The 19,341-nt window shown below is 31.9% G+C and overlaps 7 protein-coding genes and 1 long non-coding RNA gene across 12 annotated transcripts; 4 read left to right on the top strand and 4 right to left on the bottom strand.

Moving 5' to 3' along the window:
- Positions 1-200: 200 nt before the first annotated feature.
- LOC136347498 (low molecular weight phosphotyrosine protein phosphatase 1-like) lies at positions 201-5,176 on the top strand. The gene is made up of 4 exons (XM_066297547.1): positions 201-447; positions 862-1,049; positions 4,699-4,860; positions 5,006-5,176. Exons 1-4 carry the CDS (start codon positions 417-419, stop codon positions 5,096-5,098), a joined length of 474 nt encoding a protein of 157 aa, XP_066153644.1. The 5' UTR covers positions 201-416; the 3' UTR covers positions 5,099-5,176.
- LOC136347486 (arylsulfatase B-like) lies at positions 1,358-3,648 on the bottom strand. The gene is made up of 9 exons (XM_066297519.1): positions 3,520-3,648; positions 3,294-3,453; positions 2,993-3,243; positions 2,690-2,948; positions 2,468-2,625; positions 2,276-2,411; positions 2,058-2,219; positions 1,672-1,899; positions 1,358-1,616 (listed from the first exon to the last, which is right to left on the bottom strand). Exons 1-9 carry the CDS (start codon positions 3,622-3,624, stop codon positions 1,378-1,380), a joined length of 1,698 nt encoding a protein of 565 aa, XP_066153616.1. The 5' UTR covers positions 3,625-3,648; the 3' UTR covers positions 1,358-1,377.
- Positions 5,177-5,540: 364 nt separating the features above from the next.
- On the bottom strand, positions 5,541-7,820 carry LOC136347490 (uncharacterized). Of its 3 annotated transcripts, none has more exons than XM_066297528.1 (4): positions 7,710-7,820; positions 6,671-6,841; positions 6,330-6,576; positions 5,541-6,260 (listed from the first exon to the last, which is right to left on the bottom strand). In XM_066297528.1, exons 1-4 carry the CDS (start codon positions 7,722-7,724, stop codon positions 5,605-5,607), a joined length of 1,089 nt encoding a protein of 362 aa, XP_066153625.1. In that variant the 5' UTR covers positions 7,725-7,820; the 3' UTR covers positions 5,541-5,604. The 3 variants fall into 3 exon arrangements, with proteins under 3 accessions (XP_066153625.1, XP_066153626.1, XP_066153627.1); XM_066297529.1 differs by lacking the exon at positions 7,710-7,820 and adding an exon at positions 7,198-7,339; XM_066297530.1 differs by lacking the exon at positions 7,710-7,820 and adding an exon at positions 7,198-7,335 and having other exon boundaries at positions 6,671-6,858.
- A 46-nt stretch (positions 7,821-7,866) lies between these two features.
- On the top strand, positions 7,867-10,704 carry LOC136347489 (zinc finger protein 277). Its single transcript, XM_066297527.1, has 6 exons — positions 7,867-8,106; positions 8,736-8,925; positions 8,980-9,212; positions 9,262-9,556; positions 9,759-10,103; positions 10,434-10,704. Exons 1-6 carry the CDS (start codon positions 8,085-8,087, stop codon positions 10,495-10,497), a joined length of 1,149 nt encoding a protein of 382 aa, XP_066153624.1. The 5' UTR covers positions 7,867-8,084; the 3' UTR covers positions 10,498-10,704.
- A 675-nt stretch (positions 10,705-11,379) lies between these two features.
- Dlic (dynein light intermediate chain) lies at positions 11,380-15,016 on the bottom strand. The gene is made up of 9 exons (XM_066297520.1): positions 14,698-15,016; positions 13,841-14,017; positions 13,601-13,775; positions 13,363-13,549; positions 13,195-13,308; positions 12,952-13,138; positions 12,741-12,873; positions 12,026-12,166; positions 11,380-11,741 (listed from the first exon to the last, which is right to left on the bottom strand). The coding sequence occupies exons 1-9, from the start codon at positions 14,863-14,865 to the stop codon at positions 11,596-11,598; spliced, it is 1,428 nt and encodes a 475-aa protein (XP_066153617.1). The 5' UTR covers positions 14,866-15,016; the 3' UTR covers positions 11,380-11,595.
- A 109-nt stretch (positions 15,017-15,125) lies between these two features.
- On the top strand, positions 15,126-16,045 carry LOC136347501 (mitochondrial import inner membrane translocase subunit TIM16-like). The gene is made up of 2 exons (XM_066297551.1): positions 15,126-15,681; positions 15,755-16,045. The coding sequence occupies exons 1-2, from the start codon at positions 15,452-15,454 to the stop codon at positions 15,906-15,908; spliced, it is 384 nt and encodes a 127-aa protein (XP_066153648.1). The 5' UTR covers positions 15,126-15,451; the 3' UTR covers positions 15,909-16,045.
- Positions 16,046-16,144: 99 nt separating this feature from the next.
- On the bottom strand, positions 16,145-17,612 carry LOC136347500 (CDGSH iron-sulfur domain-containing protein 3, mitochondrial). Of its 3 annotated transcripts, none has more exons than XM_066297549.1 (4): positions 17,447-17,612; positions 17,042-17,174; positions 16,550-16,643; positions 16,145-16,430 (listed from the first exon to the last, which is right to left on the bottom strand). In XM_066297549.1, the coding sequence occupies exons 1-4, from the start codon at positions 17,486-17,488 to the stop codon at positions 16,295-16,297; spliced, it is 405 nt and encodes a 134-aa protein (XP_066153646.1). In that variant the 5' UTR covers positions 17,489-17,612; the 3' UTR covers positions 16,145-16,294. The 3 variants fall into 3 exon arrangements, with proteins under 3 accessions (XP_066153646.1, XP_066153645.1, XP_066153647.1); XM_066297548.1 differs by having other exon boundaries at positions 17,286-17,561; XM_066297550.1 differs by having other exon boundaries at positions 16,386-16,430; positions 17,037-17,174; positions 17,286-17,568.
- Positions 17,613-17,686: 74 nt separating this feature from the next.
- LOC136347502 (uncharacterized) lies at positions 17,687-19,333 on the top strand. Its single transcript, XR_010733500.1, has 2 exons — positions 17,687-18,243; positions 18,340-19,333. It is a non-coding gene; the product is annotated as an uncharacterized lncRNA (long non-coding RNA).
- The last annotated feature ends 8 nt before the right edge of the window (positions 19,334-19,341 follow it).

The raw sequence follows: 19,341 nt of genomic DNA, 5'->3' as shown, positions 1-19,341 counted from the left end.
TTTGGCGTTGTGATCCGATTGATTAGAGTGAAAATAATTTTGAAGACAAGCCGATAAAATCAATTTTTGTAGAATCCGCTCTGAAATCGATTGATTTTAGGCCAATGTTGCCACATTAATTTTTCTAGAACAGATTAGATTAGTGAAGTAACATCAGCGATGTTTACTAAATTATGATCTCTGGATCTCATTTTTATATGTGTCTCTGTCTTGAAGTTGGCATTGTATATAATCTATTTCTTTTCCATTGTCAATCCACTCTTCCATCCAACGTAACTATTACGGAGTTTATCTAAACTATCTAACCTTATTTTCCCGTTCCCCGTCTGTATTTGTAATCTGTGGTTTAAGTTTTTGTTTTTATTTATATTTCCGTTTATTATTATTAGTTTTTCTAAGGGTTCTTTGAGTAAGCAATGACTAAAGGAGTTCTATTTGTCTGTTTAGGTAGGTATATACCTTCAAAGTGTCCCGCCCCATTATGGTCGGCGAGGTATATGGTACATAGGAAAATATAGGTAGTAAAGTTTCTGCAAGAAATACTATATCGTTTCTATAGAAGTCAGAGTTATATTTTTTATTGAGACGTGATTGATCATTGAGAGGCGCCATTACAGTTGAGCCAAAAGGCAGCAAATTCATCATATCTCGATCTTACATGTCAAATAAATGGTGATAAAGTTTTATACACATTTCACAATCTTTCGATGAAATCTTGTTTTTATAAATTGCCTATTATTATGTTTTGCCTACCTTAGTGATACAACCCTGTATCATATACATGTGTTTTTTACTTCTTTTCACATATTGGTCCAAAATTTACTCATTTATTTTTATTACAATATTAAACCTAATTTGCAGGGAATATTTGTCGATCCCCTATAGCAGATGCAGTGTTTTGTAAACTGGGCAAAGAAAAGGGAGTTGAGGAGCAGTGGAAAATAGATAGTGCAGCAATTGGAGCATGGCATGTTGGAAATCCTCCTGACTCAAGGGCGATTCAAACTTTAAAAAATCATAATGTGCCCTATAATGGACATGCAAGACAGGTAGATATGTAAATGTATTGAGATATCACAGGGTATATGCATTTTTCCCATTAGTAGCATTAAATTGAGGGATCTAAGATGTGAGGGTAAAACTGAATTACCTACAAGGTTCCTAAAAAGCTCTTTTATTTTCTTTCTAACTTAAGTAAATTGAAGGCAATGGGGTAACCACACAAAACTGCTTTACTTGCAATTTTTCAATTTGCAACTACTTATTTTATTTTTATATATATTTAAAATATCACTTATTTTTTATGCATTATATTTCAGAACCATTGTTTTTAATTGAAATTCTAAACAAACTTCTTTGTAGAAAATAACTATTTTATTAATTTAATAAATCATGGTTTAAGGTTTCATTACATGCACCTTGATCAAGCCAAGGAATCCAAGTAGTGTTACAGTTGATAGGATTAGAATTTAAATCAACTTTGACCTTTTTTGAAGGTATAAGTTGTTTAATAAACGTATTCAAACGAAGCCTCATTTTTGTCAGTATCAGTGGTTTCTGGTTAATTAAATTCTCTGTTTCACATGGGTCGTTCCAAAGATCAAATAAACACTCCCCTATAGAATAAATAAATGTTATATAGAGATAAGAAAATGAACGTGTATGTAGTACCTAAGCATGGAAGGTCTTCAGTTCTATTCTTCCCGTTGCATAAGTTAATATCGAGAGCATTTCGTAATGTATTAATTTTCTCTCTAGTTAGAGGAGAAGTTGACGGTAATGATTGTATAGCTTTGTTGACGTCACTTTCTAAAACGAGATTGGGCTCATAGGGAGGCGTTGATGGAGATCTCCCACTATCACCGTATGATCCGTCATAGATGCCGTTTAAATAAGAACCTAAATGATAATAATACTAATAAATTACTTGTGTGCCTCAGTGGCAGTCCCTCCACATTCATCATTCCAATGGCCCTTTCTCATGCTGTCAGTATATTTCCACATGCATATTATTACAATCACCTTATAATTTGATATTTATAAATTGCGTTATTTACCATTTAAGTACTTATATCTTCCAAATTCGGAAATCAACCCAGAAAATCCTTCTTCCTCATCAATATTTAGCAATATCTCTGTCCTCAAACTTGGCAGATTTCGAGAAATACTGCCCCATTGATTTATCCCGTCACTGGATTGGAACCATTTAGGTCTTCCACCTTAAATAAATGCGTAATTTTGTTTTGGGCTTTTAATTAATAAAGAACCTTTTCACCTGCAAGTTTTAATAACGTGGTATGTAAATCTGTAATGTGCATTAATTTATTGTTAATGTATCCTTTTTTAGTCAATAAGGGACTGTAAATTACTGCAGAACCTCTCACACCACCTTCCAGTAATGTGAACTTTAGCTGAAATTTGTTTTCATTCGTAAATATGTGGATTAGCTCTATAAACTAAATGTTACCCCTTTTAATGGATAGTTCGATCCATAGTTTTGATACATGCCAATAGTTTGGGCTCCATTATCGGACAGGAAAATAACGATAGAGTTTTCCAGCATATTTTTCTGTTGTAGTCTTTGTACAACTTGCCCCACAGATTTATCCAATTGATTTAGAACGTCTGAAAGATATTTGTAATTTTCGGTTTTAATATTACCTCCTTTGGTAGATATGTGGGGAAAAACCTGCATATCTCCTTCGCATGGCGTCTTCTATATAAGAATATTTCAAGTCTGTTTCAGTTAGATTCTTTACTCCAAGCTCCGTTCCATTGACGCCTGTATGAGCAGCCAAATGCCCTACATACAAGAAAAGTGGTTTGTCTGAATCGTGATTGTCAATTACTTCCAAAGATTTTTCAGTGAACAGGTCAGTGGCATATTTTCCCTGATATTGCCATTGTGATTTTATACCATCGTGTAAATCCAGACCTGTCCAAGGAGTCTATGCAAAAAAAATATAGTAAACATTTTATTCAACACACTCACTGATATGTTATAATCCTTTTCCATGCTTTGATAAGCGAAATAATTAAAATATCCTATAAACCCATTCCAATATCCAAAATGGGTGTCAAATCCTCTAGCAGTTGGGGTGTCGGCTTTTCTAGCTGCATTTAAGTGCCATTTGCCAACCAAATGGGTCTTGTAGCCCAATTGTTGGAGGCGTTCCGGAAGTAATTTTACATTACGAGGAAGTGGTCTGTCCTCTCCACAGCTTAAAGGAATTCCTTGATATCCTGTTATTATTGGCTTAGGTTAATGTAGAGATTCGACGTTAAGGTTTTACCATATCTCATAGGATATTTTGCTGTTAAGAGAGCTGCTCTAGACGGGCTACAAATAGCTTGGGTATAGAATCGATTTAATACAACCCCGTTGTATCCCAAGGCGTCGATATTAGGAGTTGGAATTTGACTAGATCCGTGGAAACTAAAATCATTCCAACCCTGCAAAAGCATAAGAAATTAGGTGATATCATAATTAAAAAGTTCTTATAGTAAGTTTTAACTTACGATATCATCTCCAAGAATTATGATAATATGAGGAGGCTTGCTGGCTTTTAGTCTTGCCGCACAAGACAGTAATATAATCAGAAACAGGAGGAAGATAGGTTTCATAGCGAATAGTAAGGTAATTCGTGCGTAAACTTTATGAACCCGAAGTTATTTTTGCCAGAATAATTTAGCAATTTCAGTTTTATTGAAGTATGAAATTTGAATTACAAATGTCCTTTATACAGGTCTAAATAGAAATGCAAATTATGACCTAAAGATTTCAATCTTAGTAAATTAAAGGAATAAAAAAATTATTATATAATTAATATTCCTTTCATCTGTGTATATATGTGTATACAAAATATTCATATGGAATTTGCAAATGTCCCCCCTTCAACTATTTAGTCCGGCGTAAACGTTTCTTTCCAAAAATTTGAATTCACAATTAAATTTGAAATATTTTTTGGCTTTGGCATATCCTATTTCCCGCTAAATTTCAGTTATTAGCAAAAATAGCTTTATACACTAATTATTTTCATCTGGGATGAGGTTAGTTGAAGATGGCTTGTCCTGCGATTAAACTTCTGCCACAAAAAAAACTGGGCTACTCTGTATAAGAAGATCAAATATCTGGAACACCCAAATGGCAAATATTTATTAAGTTGTTCTAAGGATTTTAAGTTAAGAAAAAAATTAATTTGAATATGCAAACAATCATAATCTAAGCAAATTTAAACTGTTGTTTTCGAATTAGCAAGGTGGTTACCCTATACAATTGCCTTTGATTATAACTTTGAAAATATTTGTGCTTTTACTAATCATGTAATTTCAGGAATTACTGAGATAAAGGTCTAGCAACTTTATGTAGAAGTTCCATTTTATAATTTGGTCACATTTATATCGAATGGTCCGCGTGTTTATAGCAGAATTTTAATCATTTATGTTACGTAGAAAAATTACAGTATTTTGCCATATAAACTACATTTCGAAAATTCCGCATACGAGGTGTTTAATTTTCAGATTATTTTTAATTCTTTCCGTAAATTAGGGATAAGTAGAAATTTTGTTCATACCTTACTCTTAAAAATCTGCACGATCGTAGTGTTTCAACTGTTGTGATCATGGTTAAGGTGGCAGTCCTCCGAAAGTTAAGCTATGATTAAATGTCTATTTGTTTAGTGCTTTGTTTGATTGTAGATTAAAGACTCCGATTTCCATGAATTTGATTATATATTCGGAATGGACACCAATAACATCTCTAACATAAAAAGTCAACAACCGGTTGGTTCTAAAGCAAAAATTTTACTTTTGGGTGATTTTGATCCGGAAGGAGACAGAATAATAAGGGATCCATACTATGTAAGCGCAATCAATTTATAATTTGACGTTAGTTCAGGTTATTTATGATAGTAGTATATGAGATTACCATAAAATTGTATAGATACTAAAAACTTACTTTGTTTAAACTGTGTCTTTTGCGTTCCAAATACCGCTCTAATTTTAGGATTCTGGCTCCGAAGGCTTCGAGAAATGCTACCAACAATGTGTTCGTGCGTGCAACGGATTTTTGAATCAACACCAACAAGGCAAGGTGTAGAATTAATGTGGGTCATAAATAATGTGTTATAAGTTTATAAATTTTTTTATTGATGCTTCATAAAGTTTTTTTTTTCAATCACGTCTCATTATTTATATTACTCCTTTTAAATTCATTTTGCTAGGAATGCATTTTTGATTAGACAAGACAGTAGAGGTTAATAAGACACGAGTTTAATAAGAATATATTTTTTATCTTTTTTGTTTGATGTAATGGTTGAAAATATGACATACATTTTGTACATGACTGAAAACCGCAAAAAGTTTGTATCTACTAAAATTAAATGAAATTTAAGGCGTTTCCTAAAGATTTGAAGCATATTATATAACTAAAAATATATCTCTTCAAATCTTCAAGTAAATAGCCACAATTTATAGTTGCAGCTTGAGGCAAAAAATGAAGAAAAATATCTAATTTTTTCAAGGGGAAAATATAATACTAATTAAGTGACAAAATATAGGTATATTTAACAAAAAAAATATATATATATATCCTGTAAAAACAACCTAAAATGATTCATCAGCGTCAAACAATGAACTTAAATCCAATCCATTCAAAGCTTCTCTCCACACTTCTTTATGTTCATCCTTATCCACCCTGATTGAAATATCAGTATTGGGTACGGTAAAATTACTGCTGTATTTATTCATATTGTTACAGTTACCTTTGCTTTCTTTTTTACTTTTACTAGAATTATTTTGGCAATAATTTTTAAATTTTTTTAATGCAAAAAATTTCTTATATGTAGTTTTTTTGTTGGGAATATTACTCACACCCCCAGTACATCTTGAAGTATTATTGTTTCTATTTATTTTGTAACTTGGTATTTCTAATTTATTGTGCCTAACAGAATGACTCATAATGGGAATATTATTGGTTATATCATCCTTTTCTAATTTGGTGTCATGTAAATTTTCTTCTTGTTTCTGCCTGTTGTAATTCATCAAAACTTCTTGGGGATCTATTTTTTTGAGCTCTAGCTTATTATCTTTATTATAAATTGCTCCCAAACTCTTTGGTGTAATAGTAAGATGATGGTTATCACATCTGTCACAAGTACATGATAACACTGCCACTTGAACCAAAGTTAAAACTGAACCCAACACGAAGTAAGATTCATATTGTTTATAAAGTTTGTAAAGGACATTCCCTGTTATTGTGCCTAAAATTAATTTAATTCATTTTATTATGTGTATATTGATGATGGATTCAATGAAATAACAACATTTACCACTTGGGTCTTTGAGCGTCACATAAACAGATTTTTGTGTCTGTCCTGATATTTCTAAAGACAATAGTACACCAGCCAAGAAAGGGACTTTTTGAATATATTGATTTGTTGAAACCTGCTTTTTAATCCAAGCAATATTGAAATGATCATCTAGGTAAGTGTTATTGGTTTTTAAATCATTCTGCATCTCTTTCCAAGGGCCATCTTGCAATATGGATGCAGTATTTTGTGAACAGACATTAGTTAGCTAAAATTAAAATTATACCACAAATTATATCTAAGTTACATTTTTGCCTTCTAAATAAAATATTTATTTACAATTTTATCTTTAATATACATACATTTACTTTATTATTGGATAATAGACCTGCAGGGCCAGGGAATAAACGTGCGACACTATACACTTCGTTGTTCATTATACTGCTATGTTGTGAACCCACTTCCATTGATAATTCATCAGCTTGTTGCTTTGAATTATCTTCAATGTTGAATGATGAATTATCCAAATCAACCTGAAATTGTGCTTCAGCTAAAGATAGAGATTGGAAACAATAAATACAGTGAAAGTGAAAAGAAATTTCTTGAGGAGTTTTCATGAATGTAAGATTCTTTTAAAGATTTTTGTCTGTATTGCTCTTATTACATAATATGTCATTCATTATGTTAACTTAGCAGTAGATAAATAATGTTTCGACTTCTTGTAATACTTGAGTATATGTTAAATCTTAAATTGTATATTAGAACATTTTTATAAACTCATCATAACAATTATACAAGTGATTCGAGTAGCTTTGAACAAAAATGCACAAGTGGACTTCTCAGAATTTTTCAGGAAGTACTTGTACTTGTAGACAGTTTTCTAGCTTACCATGTTATTGTTTTATGACCTTTTTACGCAAACTGTGATTTCCATGCGTTTTTCAATTGATTTTGATTATGATTTCTTTCGATTTAATTAAAAATATTTACTTTGTAATCTTAAATTGTCAAAATCTTAGAGAAATCAAATATCTAACCTAACTTATTTACCGGCACTGGCTGTACTGTCTGTGCCAGAGTTAAAATTCCACTTTTGTTAGGACCAATTTAAATTTCTTAATGTTTACGCCTATGAAGTATTCACAGTCGATACAAAAATTATTCATATTTAAGAAACCAAAAGCCCTGCAGTTATTGGCCATATTATGGGTAGCTACATTCAAAAATTAACCTATGTAAATTATGAGAGTTGACCCGCAAAAATTACAGTCAGACTTAAAACTATAAACTGATGAGACCACCAGTTTTTGAGTTAAATTTATATCTGATTATTAATTTTTCATAATAAGTACGGTCTTGTTAATAGGTAATTCTTCAAGGTTCGATTTTTGTTATACGTACATAATACATAATCATACATATATAATACAGAAATAAAATACTGATAACTGAAGTCTAAAATACTAGATAAAGAAGAAAATTAACATTTTTTTTCTTTTCTTACTGATCGTGCATCGTTCTGAGACGATTCAGTACGCATGTCCACTTGGATATCGATGTCGATCATCATGGGCATTATCATCAGCTGTTCATTTGATTACATCTTATTGCAGAGTTCATTTTTATATTTCTATTTCTTATTAGCTCTATGCTTTTCAGGATAGCGTGTTTATGATTTTACAAAAAAAATAAGCAGTTATGCACTTAAAGTTTATGTTTGCGTCTTAAAGAGTCATTAAGAAACACATCGTTTGAGGCAATTCTGTAAATACAAAGATGAATATTGCAAAAATTACAGGTAGGTACTGCATTTTAAATAATGTGTTTGATTTTACTGATTTCAAATGTAAACCTGGCAGTCATTACATATTTATTAAATTGGTATCTCACGGTGATATACCACAGCTATTCTTCATACACACTGTCTTCAGTTGCACACTCAACATAAAAATCACAGAAAACATTCCTTTATTAAAAGGGTTATTTATGAACCAGCACAGGATCTCACTTAAAGCAGGAAAAGTCACCCTGTAAACGCGGCTGTTAATTCTAAACTTTCTTTTATAGTCATGGGGTCCAACTAGCATCTCTTATAATTATTCTGGTCACCAGTTGCCAAGTCATTTTTATGATTTACCAAGTTTGTTGTAATAAATATTTGAAATTATAGTAGTTGTGAACAGATAATGGAAAAACTTTTCAAATGAAATATCACGAACTCATAATTTCATAAAAAAAAATGGGGTTGCAACTCTCATTTAAAAGGGGTTAAATTTAAGAATAAATTTTTATCTTGCAGGATGTAATACCAAAATCTAAAATTGATATGTATTGGTATTTTTTTTACATGCATTGAAGTATGTAAATATTAAATTTATTTAAATTGGCTGTTTCACTATATATGACATTATAGTAATTACTTTTCAGACCGAATGTTTGGCCCTCTAACTTTTGATGCTAACCATCATGGAACGCTATTATTAGACACTGAAACTGCATGTTTTTTGTGTGAAGATACTTTCAATTTAAAACTTCGTATAGATATTTTCTTAGGTCACATTTTTGATGTTCATAAATGTGTAATAGAGGATGTCCAAAATATCAAGAACCTTCCAGGGTATGCTTTGTTATATGTATTATTGACATTTCCTTCAAGTTTTGGAATTAATAGGTATATAACTTACTGGAGAGACAGATTTAAAGCAGTTCCTATAGAGCAAATAGTGCCCTCTGTCAAAATTCAAGGCACTAATGATCAATATTTCTTGCTTAGTTCATTGTTAAAAGAGGATCAACAGCTTAGACATAAGCTAACTTTAGATTTTGTTATGAAAGAACATGAATTTGAACGAACAGATGAATGTTTTACCAGACAATGTTTGTTTTGTAAATTACAATTTGAAGGTGAATATTTTAAATTTGTGTGATTGATTAATATTAATGATAGATTTAGGTTCCAGGCAAGGTTATTTGGAACATTTATCTGAGCAACACAACCTGCAGTTAGGCAATCCACAGAATTTGGTATTCATAGAAGAATTAATTAATGTTATTGATCAACAGCTGCAATCATTAAATTGCATATACTGCAAAGGAGCATTTCCTGATAGAGCCATTCTAAAAGAACATATGAGAAAGAAGTTGCACAAGAGAATCAATCCTGGTGATTCTCAATATGATAAATTTTATATAGTGAACTATTTGGAAGTTGGAAAAAGTTGGAGAGCTATTGAAAAAGAAGATGACAGGTTTGTTTATGTTATTGATTTTTGATAGTAGATACAACCCTGACTTATTGTGGATTTCAAGATAATTAATTTTGATTGATTTAACTTGATTTGAAACTATACTTAAGACTTGACATGTTTTATGCATGTCAAAATTTCAAGCTTACTTTCAAATAAAGATTGAATTTAAATTTACAACTGATCCTAAAGATAATGTATTTAGGTACGCACTACCAGCTGGGGGTGAAGAAAATGGCGATCAGGAATATTCAGACTGGAATGAAAATGCAGACCAAATAATTTGTTTGTTTTGTGACCATACAGAAACCGACATAAATGTAATCTGTTCACATATGAACTTTGAGCATGGTTTTGATATTACGATATCTACACACGCTTTAAATTTTTACCAAAAAATTAAGCTGGTCAATTTTATTAGAAAAATGGTTCACAGTTTTAAATGTCCCTATTGTGTAATTGCATTAGAAAGCAAAAGTGAACTGTATCTGCATCTAAGAGAGGCAAAACATTATAAAGTTCCAGAAGTGAAAGTTTTTGATCAGCCAGAGTAAGTATTTAATTTATTTATTTAGTTTTTTTTTTATGGATGAAATGAAAGAAATACCGCTATTTCGTAATTCTTACCTAAAACGGTATCAGAAACAATGTTTGCTGTTATTCTCCTCATTCTGGATATAAACTTATTGAGAAGTAGTCTCTATTTTTCAACTATACCCTATGTCTATCGACATTAAATCACTTTTAAGGTAAATTGATACCTACAATAGCCTGAAAATCATGTGTTGAGAGTGGGCCACCCCACCTTAATATTTGCTCATTTTAATAACCATATTGTTTTTGCATATAGCAACCTCATATGTAACATTTTATTTTGCAGATTTTATTTTCCAACTTACGAAAACGATTCTTTTTTATACTTAATCGATGATGTGGAAGATTAGGACTAGGTGCGGATAGAGGCACGCGACACGTCATAACATAAAAAGGTCATACCTACTACTTGTTTCAAATGGAAAAAAGACACCGCTAATAAAACAGAGTTCATAAACTCTAGCTTGTTGGAAAGTCTGGCAACGAATGTTGTTTGTGTTCATGTATAAAAAAGGATAAAATATGTAAATGGAATAAATAATAATTATTTTCAATGATAGCTGAACTTTATTGTTTTAGCTATAATGAAATCCTAATAAATATATCAGGTGCAAATAATTATTACATTAAATATAATTTTAATTTATTAGTAATTTGACCGTAAGTAATATTAAGTTAACATAATGAATAAATAAATTATCATAGAACTGAAAACAAAATTATTACCGCACCTATCACAGAGATATATAAAGAATATAAAAAAACAGCAGTTCTCAACGTTAATCAAAGCTTTAAATTAATCGAAATTTATAACACCAAAAAATTGATAGTAAGTATACCAATACAATACTATTTTTCATTTAAGCAATACAGAGTGGGGCAGACCAGAAGCATCTTCTGCTAGTTGAAAAATCGTTTGGCACATGTCAATGAAATTGGGATTGGAAATACTTTAAGAGTGTTCAGAAAGTCAATATAAACCATTATGTCGTAGCCCGATCTTCCATCATTAATATAAATCCTATATACTTTCAGCTACACGAAGTATGCCAACATATTTCGCGACGCATTTAAAATATTTCTTCTCTTTTTCCCCATAATCCGAAACATCTTGTATGTTTATTTATAGTAAAAATTTCTTTTTTTCCGTGAAACCATTTTCCAGCCAGCAATGTATATGCCTGGGGTGTGTATCGACTATGAATGGTATTAAGATATTTATACAAGTATACTTCATATTTGACTTTTTTTTAATTTGCCTATTACGAGAAACGGATTTTTGAATACATTTTTTAGTAAAAGAATCTTTCTGAGACATGTACTGAGAATTGCTGTAGAACAGCCCACATGATAAACTTCTGTGCCAGATTAAGAACAAAGCGAATTCGAATTATTTTCCAGGGAACAGAACAATTTAGATAATAACGCACTAATCGCTATTCGGAAGTTCAACAGTCGCTTGCGTCAAAATCAACCCCACTACTATTTGGTGTCGTTCCGGTGGATGGTGGTGCCAATTTCTTTCTGGCCAACTTATCAAGTTCTGCCTGAGCGTCGGATCGCATCATTGCCTTGTCGTTCAGAGATTCCGAACCTGAAATCCACAATTGCATACTTGAATTTTAGTGTGAATGAACGAGAGCTTATAGCAATTTAAGCGTTTTGAATACAATCGATGTATAAAAATGATTCGTTCTGCATCCGACTTCGATTTAGTTAATTTTGAACAAGTTAATGAGTAATAGTAGAAAGTTCAGGTCTCTTGTACATATATTAAACAAGTTAAAAGACAACCAACAATAAGAAAAAATTATAATTCGATTGTGGAATAATTAACCCACTGGAAAAATTGACATCTGGTTTAATTGAACAACTTACCAGATTTGTTAACCATAGAAGTATTGGGAGAACCCGTCTTTTTGTGAAGTAGTGAATTAAAAAAGCTTGCCAGTACCGTCTCTCCACCGGGTGAGTTTACCACCTTATTTCCATCAAGCTTTCTAGGTGTTTGTTGCATCCCTAAAAATGGCATTTTTGTACTTCAATGCGTCAAACGATGAATAATTTTTCTTTCATTTGGACACCTTGTACAGGCTGTCTTAAATTTGAGGATTTTACAGGGTATTTTAGTTACTACTAAAGTTGAAGACATATAGTTTCCGCACTTCTTTGCTAGATTCTTATAAAACAAAAGTTGATAGTCACAGAAAAACGATCACCATCTAAACGTCTTAGTCATCCAACAAAATATTGGGAAAGAAAATAAAAGCATATTATAATAGAGTTTTTGTTAGATAATCCAGTATCGTAATTCGTTTATTCTGCACCATATTGTTTAGTCTCAATTAACTTTAATGATAATTTTTAACTGAGAAGCCCTACATATTATTCAAACTAATGTATATTTGTATTTTATATTTCGAAAGCGGTTGATTTTCTCAATATTTTCTAGTGTAAAGTTGTACACTTGATCTAATAATTCCCCAAATAAAAAAATCTTTTGACAGACAGATTGGAAACACTAGATAGCCAAAAATCAAAAGCCCAAATTGGATATTTTTAAACTGACACTATGCACATAATAGTTTTTTACCTGTCATAGGATTTGGTCTAATTGGGGACTCGCCCAACCTAGTCCCAGGCGCTGGAGGACCACTTGACTGTTGCAATCTTGATAGGAAAGCTTGTTCATCTTCGGCCACTAATTCGGTTTCTCGACTCACTGTCTATAAAATTTAACAATTCTAAAGTAATATTTCCAATAAACAATGGAACCTCAACATAGAAAATGGCTTTGTAGGTACCTTTCGAGTTGCAGGCTGAACAATTACATCCCTGTAATAATCATCAGGCTTACAGGAATGCATATTCTCATACAAAATGCTGATTTTTTTCATATTATCCCAACCTGGAGGTATAAATACTGCATCTTTCTCCACCACCAAAGCAGGAGTATGAAAGGGAAATCCATAAATCCGGTGAGTAAGGTATCTATCGATAAGCCTTGTAACTAAATTTTTTAAACATAAAACAATAAAGAAACACACTTATATAATAAATCGCAGTTTTTGTCCTCTTTAGCGCTGGTGTAAAACAACGCTGCTCCATGTTGCAAACAGAACTTCCTGATCCACTGCTGCATAAAATCTAAATGTTCATCCCTAAAACCGTTGGGTAAACAAAATACGTTGGTAAGTTAAAGGTAATTAACACACCGATAATCGTGTTCCTTTTCTAAGGTTTGTATATAGTCGGTTTTAGTGACGACAACTACAATATCCAACCCCAAATTTGTTGTCAAAGTCCCATCAGGCAAAGCACTACTGTCTATATCTTCACCATCATCGTCTCCAAGATTTCGCGAGCTCCGCTTCATTGGTGAAGCTGGCTCCAATTCATCACCTGAATAAGTCTAATTTAGATAATAAACTAAAAACCATTTTCAATGCAAACCAGGCTCAATATATTCCAGCCACTTTTTAATCAAGGCATGACGTTTATTCTGCCTCAAATCAATGTCCAGCTTAAGCTTGTCCAAATGGTCAGCAAGGACTGATGACCAATGCTGTAGTTGTTCCAAAACGCCCCAGGGGGTGGTCATAGATACTGTTAGAATCACTAAGGTATCCTAGAGTTTGACATTTTATCATCAATAATAGTTGCATGTTTTCTAGTTTCATGGTAAGTAATAACCTGAAAGTTCTCCTCATTGAGGGCAAACTTTAATAAGTCCACATGAGCTGGGTCGCCATCTAAAACCCAAACGCTAAGGCGGGTGTGGTCATCGCGGTAATCATCTCGGACATTTATGTACGCATATTCAAGGCCTGACCCTTTGCTAGAGTTTTCTATTCCTTGGAGCTTCGCCACCTATTGGAAAATATTTTATTGTCAACCAAGCACAAACTCCACAATATATCAAGAGCCAATGGTTTAAATGTTAGTTTAAGCAAATTGTTGTATAGTTTTATTTTTTATCAAGGTCAAACAAGAATAAAAAAATCAACTTTCCAATAGAAAGACATGTTTTTATTACCCTACTTAATTGGCACTTTGGAGCACCGAGTGCAGAAAAAAATTCTTCCAGCATTCTTAGTGCCTTTTTTGTAAATATAAATTTTGCTCATGTTCCAATAAAATAATAAAGAAGCCATTTATATATATATTTCATATTAGCAAGAAAATATTGTTTCTAATGTATGAGGAAAGTGTCTTTCCTGCACTCAACTACTTGCCAAGTAATTAATGAATAAATAGTCAGTAATAGGCCTAAACCTTATTAGTTTTTTCCAATAATTAATTGTATTAATGGCCTGGCAGCAACTCAAAGATTTTCAATGGTTACATACTACTAGTTTTAACAAAACGCAGGATAGTTTTGACCAATTTAGTTAAGCACAATAAATTAGTAAGTGAAGGATTGTATAGACTGAGGATTAAATTGGAAATACCAGTGAAAATAAAGCATAATTTGGTATTTTCCATAGTTTGTCACAAGAGGTACAACCATTCAAGGGTTACAGAAGGGGCAAATTCAACAAATAATTTACCATGGTGGTCTTTCCACTTTCGTTATCACCCAATACCACGATTTGTTTGTTGGGATTCAATTTAGGGTTTCCATTTTGCTGGACATCATTTAAAATGCTTTGCCATAAATTCGTATTTTCTTCAGGAGCAGAGTTGCTGGTATCTGTATCCTTTGCAGCCAAGGCCATGTTCACTTTAAATTGAGATGAATAACAATTTATAAAAATTGTTTAAAGGAAAGTTTAAACTCGATAAACTCGGAAATCGGAAGAAAATATGACACAAGATTATAGATGAACAACGAAGTGATTAGTGACTAGTGGTGACATATTAATCAATGTGACGCATTGATTGATGATTAGTGACATATACCGCTGACCAGAAGGGAATCAGGGTTTAGTGACGATTTCTCAAACTGAAACTGTCACTTTGTTAGTGCTATTGGTCCCTACCACTCACAGCAATTTTCAGGCTGGGCAAAGTAACAATTCCATTTATATAATCTTTTCAATAAAAAATAATTGAATTATTCGTTTAAAAAGTTTTTTTTACATTGTACATAGTTATTTTTACAATATAAATACATTTTCATAAAGATTAAGGAAACTGGCAACACCGCACATTTGCTGATTGCATTCCAAAAGACAAGACGATGGCAGCGCGCCCCAGTGTGTGGTCATAAAATTACATCAAATTCTTGGGTTATAGTCGTTATTTTATCCCAAAAACTTTTTCGAATTTGGATATAAATTTCCATGCAGAAGTTACTGAAAAATGGCAAGATACATAGCTCAATTGATAATAGCAGGATCTCAGGTCATAGGTAGAGCCTTTGCCAGGGCTCTCAAGCAAGAAATAGAGGCTTCCCAGCAAGCCGCACAGAGGCTAGGCCAGGCCAAAACTCGAAGCGAACGGGTGGCAAATCAAAAACTGGGCCTTTCTCTGGTTGAAGCAAAGCAGATTTTAAATATTTCAAAGTTATCAAAAGAGGAAATTGAAGAAAAGTAGGTGGTGGGCCAACTATGAATATAATAAGTTTGACTGATACATTTGAATACTTAATTGCTTTTTTCCTAGGTACAGCAGCCTTTTTAAAGCAAATGAAAATACGTCCCTCTATCTGCAGTCAAAAATTGTAAGAGCAAAAGAAAGACTAGACCATGAGCTTAAAAATTCAGACAGTAGTAAAGAAAATATAAAAGAGAACATAGGAGCAAGTAGAGATTCATAGCATATAAATTAACCATTGCTTTAGGTAGTGATTATTGTGATTTTTATATGCTGTTGTCATATAATTATTATTTATACTGGTTAAGTAGACGAGGAATTCTGTTGTTGTTAATATACAAATAAAATATGTGCAATTCAGATTTATTTATCTGGTCACAGCTGCTATGAGATTGGTTGTTAGCTTTATGGTCTAAATCAAATTGAAACAGGAGTTTAAAGAAATAATGCAACATTCAATAATTAAAATTTTGTATATTTTTAAAACTACGTTAAGCAAATAATAGCTTTGTTATAATAAGTAACAGAAGTTTTGGAACTAAGTAATCACTAAATCTTTACTTTCCATCTTCTTTTTCTTCCTTTGCTGCTACTTAATACTTTATTTTTTTATTGTCTAATTATTGAAATAGCTTCTTCCACTATGGAACTTTTATGAGTTCCATCACAAAATGGACGATTAGCAGTGTGTTTACAGTTGCAAAGCCAATAGTCTTTACTTTCTTCAACTGCAAATCTTATAGGCCTATAAAGAAAATTTTCTTTACAGTCACATTGAGTTATTGTATCTGTATATGACTTAAATAAGGATTATTTTTTTGTCTTGCTAGAACTTAAACAGATGCATATTAAGAGAAAACTCACTTTTGAACAATTTTAAGTTGATCATTTTTATGGGTTCCATCACAAAATGGTTGTGTATGGCTTCTTCCACATAAGCACCATGAATATTTCTTTCCTATAAGAAATCTAAATATATAATAGATTCATACATTTTTATGAGCAGTTTTAAAAAATGCAGATGCAAAATTAAAGTCTTGGCTGCTTACAGCCTTAACAATTTGATAATTTAATATTCACTGGTTGTAAACAAACAAGAATACATGGTTAGTTCTTAGCAACTATATATGTATGCTCATTAAGAGTTATGCACTATTGCTTTTCTTGCATAGTTTACATTGAATTGAAGTAGTTAACTGAATTTTACTAAAGTGTAAAGGGATATACATGCATAGTATATCAGGTTTAATGTTTTCTTGGAAGTAACATTGTTATTTTGTAATTGTGTACCCTTCAAGAGATTAAAGTGTAAGCTGTGAAATACTCTAGAAAAGAACACTAATAAATATACCTTACCAGCTTCCAAAAATATCCGTATAGGTTTTTTGTCATACACAACACCATTCAATTCTTGATTCTGGGCAGAAATTACATTTTCAAGTTTGTTTTTTGGTAATTTAGGAATATTAGTTGCGTCTGTTGCGAGTGCCTAAAAATATAAAATTAAATTAACGTAATTGTCCGCGATTTGGCGAAGTGAAAAGAGAACAGGAAATTTTTAGGGTTTGAGAAACTTTCTTAATTTCAACAGAGAACATACTTTGTTTAAACAGAAATGTAATTTCGAGCATCTGCTAAGATTAATTCTTAATGACACACTCTGTACGTTTACGGCCATTCTTACTAAAGATCTTCTTTGACCTAATTATGGTATAAACACGAAGTATATAATGTTTGTAAAAAAATTATTAAGGGGTTTGCCTTGTATTGCTGCACTTTTTGTACCGTTTTGCACTTCTTCATTGTTAATCAAAATGTTCTTTAAAGAAAATTTGACTGAATAAAAACTCTTCTTTATTGTAATGTGTACAAATTTAATGCAGTAATGTGATGAATTAAATGCATCACATTCTGAAAACTGGAAGGTCGTTGAAGCCATATCAGATTTGTCAAGAACGTAGACAAAATATGAGTTTTTGTTTTTTTCAAGTTTTAGCGTTTAGTTCGATTTAATTTTTAACTGATGAAGTGCTTAAAATTAATGAGGGGTTTTATAAGGCAACATAAGGTTTAGAATCCGTGAATCACCGTAACAAATGCTGGACTCAAAAAAATCTTAAAAATTGATTGTGTTCTTTATCCCAGCACTATTCTAATTGTCAGAAGAGAAACGTCGTTTATAGGTTTTTCGCTGACGTATCAAAGAAACAACACGCTCTGGTGTTGCACTGGTTTTTTGCATGTTTGGACAGATTGAGGAGACATAATGTGTAGTGATTTGAAAAATAAATCCTCCAAAGTTACTCTTGATACGTCACTATTTTGCCATCATTTAATCAACGGTGTATCCCCCAATGGAGAATGTTGAATTTCGGATACTCTGTATTACAGGGTATTCAATTTTCATTATAAACGTCCTTCCGTAATCGTTGAAGTGTTTGTCCAATTCTCCTAATGCGGCGTCCGGTTTTTGTGAAAATAGATATTAATAATAATAGAAAATGTTAATCGCTTCTTTATCTCTTTTTATTACCGCTGTCTAAGAAAATATCGAAAAGGTAAAAATTTATGTTTTTCAATATTATTTTATTGTTAGTTAAAGGCACAACATAGAAGAAAATGACTACTTAATTTTACGTCAGAAAATTTTTCAGATATACAATTTTTTACTTGTGTGAAAACTGAAAAGGAATGCTGCGATTAACTGTAACAATCACTCGCCATCAATTGAATGACCACTAAGCAGATTCACTGACAAATTTTCATTTTGCAATTTTATGGCTACCTTCGAATTCGTTGTACCTACTTCAGGATAAACTCTAAGAATTCATAAATAAGAATGTTCAGAAATAATGACTGCAAATGCAATTGCGAAATACTTTGCATTAAATTGCCTATAACTCACGTTAAAAAGACAACCTGTATATATCTATAGAACGCTTCAAAAACTAGTTTTTGCCTTGAGCGCCTCAATATCATAATATCCAGGCCAGGAATATTATGTCTTGATAGTCGTCTAATTTGGAACGCCTCGTAAATACAGGTTATCAATTTTTCATTGTAAGGTTATTTTACTAAGCAGTTTTCTCTCAATATAAGTTTCGATTTATGTGGAAATGAATGTGAATAGTGAGGGAAAAAATTAATTTTGTAGACACAGGGCGCGTCTGAAAAGTCCACAATCTGATATATCCCTTCTACTTTGGTCGGTCTGTAATGTGTCGTTATGATCCACGTATCTATTTCAACATGTTTTGGTAATATACATGCTATGACTAGATTTAAGTACTAATTATTTTTAAAAAAGGGTTAAACTGCATAATAGAACTTTCGCCCTTTTTCATTATTTGGATAGCTCAATTTTTCTTTAAGTACATATAGCTGTAACACCCCAATAAATGATCAATATTGTTATTTATCAGTGTTACAATTTAAAGATACGGATAATAAATTAGCCATTAACAGCCTCTTAGCTGTAATACGCCCGTGTTAGCCCTTGGTTTTAGTACTTAAAAACTTTGAAAGCTTTGTAAACTCTCACTTTTGGGCGAGATGTAACGGTGTATTTCGTTAACTGAGCTCTTCATTTTAGTAACCTTGATTGCGGTGTATTATTTAACACTAAAATAAATTACTTCGTGAATTGTTTTTGATTT

The sequence above is a fragment of the Euwallacea fornicatus genome, chromosome 29 (assembly GCF_040115645.1).
Source record: "Euwallacea fornicatus isolate EFF26 chromosome 29, ASM4011564v1, whole genome shotgun sequence".
NCBI classification, from domain to species: Eukaryota; Metazoa; Arthropoda; class Insecta; order Coleoptera; family Curculionidae; genus Euwallacea; species Euwallacea fornicatus.
This window is presented reverse-complemented; position numbering and strand designations above follow the sequence as displayed.

What these genes read in the sequence shown, in the direction of transcription:
- LOC136347498 (XM_066297547.1), top strand. Translation starts at nt 417, where the DNA reads ATGACTAAAGGAGTTCTATTTGTCTGTTTAG. An exon ending in AGTTCTATTTGTCTGTTTAG is followed by an intron (nt 448 to 861) that starts GTAGGTATATAC and finishes CCTAATTTGCAG; the next exon opens with GGAATATTTGTCGATCCCCT. An exon ending in TAATAAGGGATCCATACTAT is followed by an intron (nt 4,861 to 5,005) that starts GTAAGCGCAATC and finishes CTCTAATTTTAG; the next exon opens with GATTCTGGCTCCGAAGGCTT.
- LOC136347486 (XM_066297519.1), bottom strand. Translation starts at nt 3,624, where the DNA reads ATGAAACCTATCTTCCTCCTGTTTCTGATTATATTACTGTCTTGTGCG. An exon ending in AAAATATCCTATGAGATATG is followed by an intron (nt 3,244 to 3,293) that starts GTAAAACCTTAA and finishes CAATAATAACAG; the next exon opens with GATATCAAGGAATTCCTTTA. An exon ending in CATGCGAAGGAGATATGCAG is followed by an intron (nt 2,626 to 2,689) that starts GTTTTTCCCCAC and finishes AATATCTTTCAG; the next exon opens with ACGTTCTAAATCAATTGGAT.
- LOC136347490 (XM_066297528.1), bottom strand. An exon ending in TATCCAATAATAAAGTAAAT is followed by an intron (nt 6,577 to 6,670) that starts GTATGTATATTA and finishes TTTTAATTTTAG; the next exon opens with CTAACTAATGTCTGTTCACA. An exon ending in GACGCTCAAAGACCCAAGTG is followed by an intron (nt 6,261 to 6,329) that starts GTAAATGTTGTT and finishes AATTAATTTTAG; the next exon opens with GCACAATAACAGGGAATGTC.
- LOC136347489 (XM_066297527.1), top strand. Translation starts at nt 8,085, where the DNA reads ATGAATATTGCAAAAATTACAG. An exon ending in GAATATTGCAAAAATTACAG is followed by an intron (nt 8,107 to 8,735) that starts GTAGGTACTGCA and finishes ATTACTTTTCAG; the next exon opens with ACCGAATGTTTGGCCCTCTA. An exon ending in AAAGTTTTTGATCAGCCAGA is followed by an intron (nt 10,104 to 10,433) that starts GTAAGTATTTAA and finishes TTTATTTTGCAG; the next exon opens with ATTTTATTTTCCAACTTACG.
- Dlic (XM_066297520.1), bottom strand. Translation starts at nt 14,865, where the DNA reads ATGGCCTTGGCTGCAAAGGATACAGATACCAGCAACTCTGCTCCTGAA. An exon ending in AAAGTGGAAAGACCACCATG is followed by an intron (nt 14,018 to 14,697) that starts GTAAATTATTTG and finishes ATTTTCCAATAG; the next exon opens with GTGGCGAAGCTCCAAGGAAT. An exon ending in TTCTATGGTTAACAAATCTG is followed by an intron (nt 11,742 to 12,025) that starts GTAAGTTGTTCA and finishes TGTGGATTTCAG; the next exon opens with GTTCGGAATCTCTGAACGAC.
- LOC136347501 (XM_066297551.1), top strand. Translation starts at nt 15,452, where the DNA reads ATGGCAAGATACATAGCTCAATTGATAATAGCAGGATCTCAGGTCATA. An exon ending in AAAGAGGAAATTGAAGAAAA is followed by an intron (nt 15,682 to 15,754) that starts GTAGGTGGTGGG and finishes CTTTTTTCCTAG; the next exon opens with GTACAGCAGCCTTTTTAAAG.
- LOC136347500 (XM_066297548.1), bottom strand. Translation starts at nt 17,363, where the DNA reads ATGGCCGTAAACGTACAGAGTGTGTCATTAAGAATTAATCTTAGCAGA. An exon ending in TACATTTCTGTTTAAACAAA is followed by an intron (nt 17,175 to 17,285) that starts GTATGTTCTCTG and finishes TTATATTTTTAG; the next exon opens with GCACTCGCAACAGACGCAAC. An exon ending in ACGGATATTTTTGGAAGCTG is followed by an intron (nt 16,644 to 17,041) that starts GTAAGGTATATT and finishes GATTTCTTATAG; the next exon opens with GAAAGAAATATTCATGGTGC.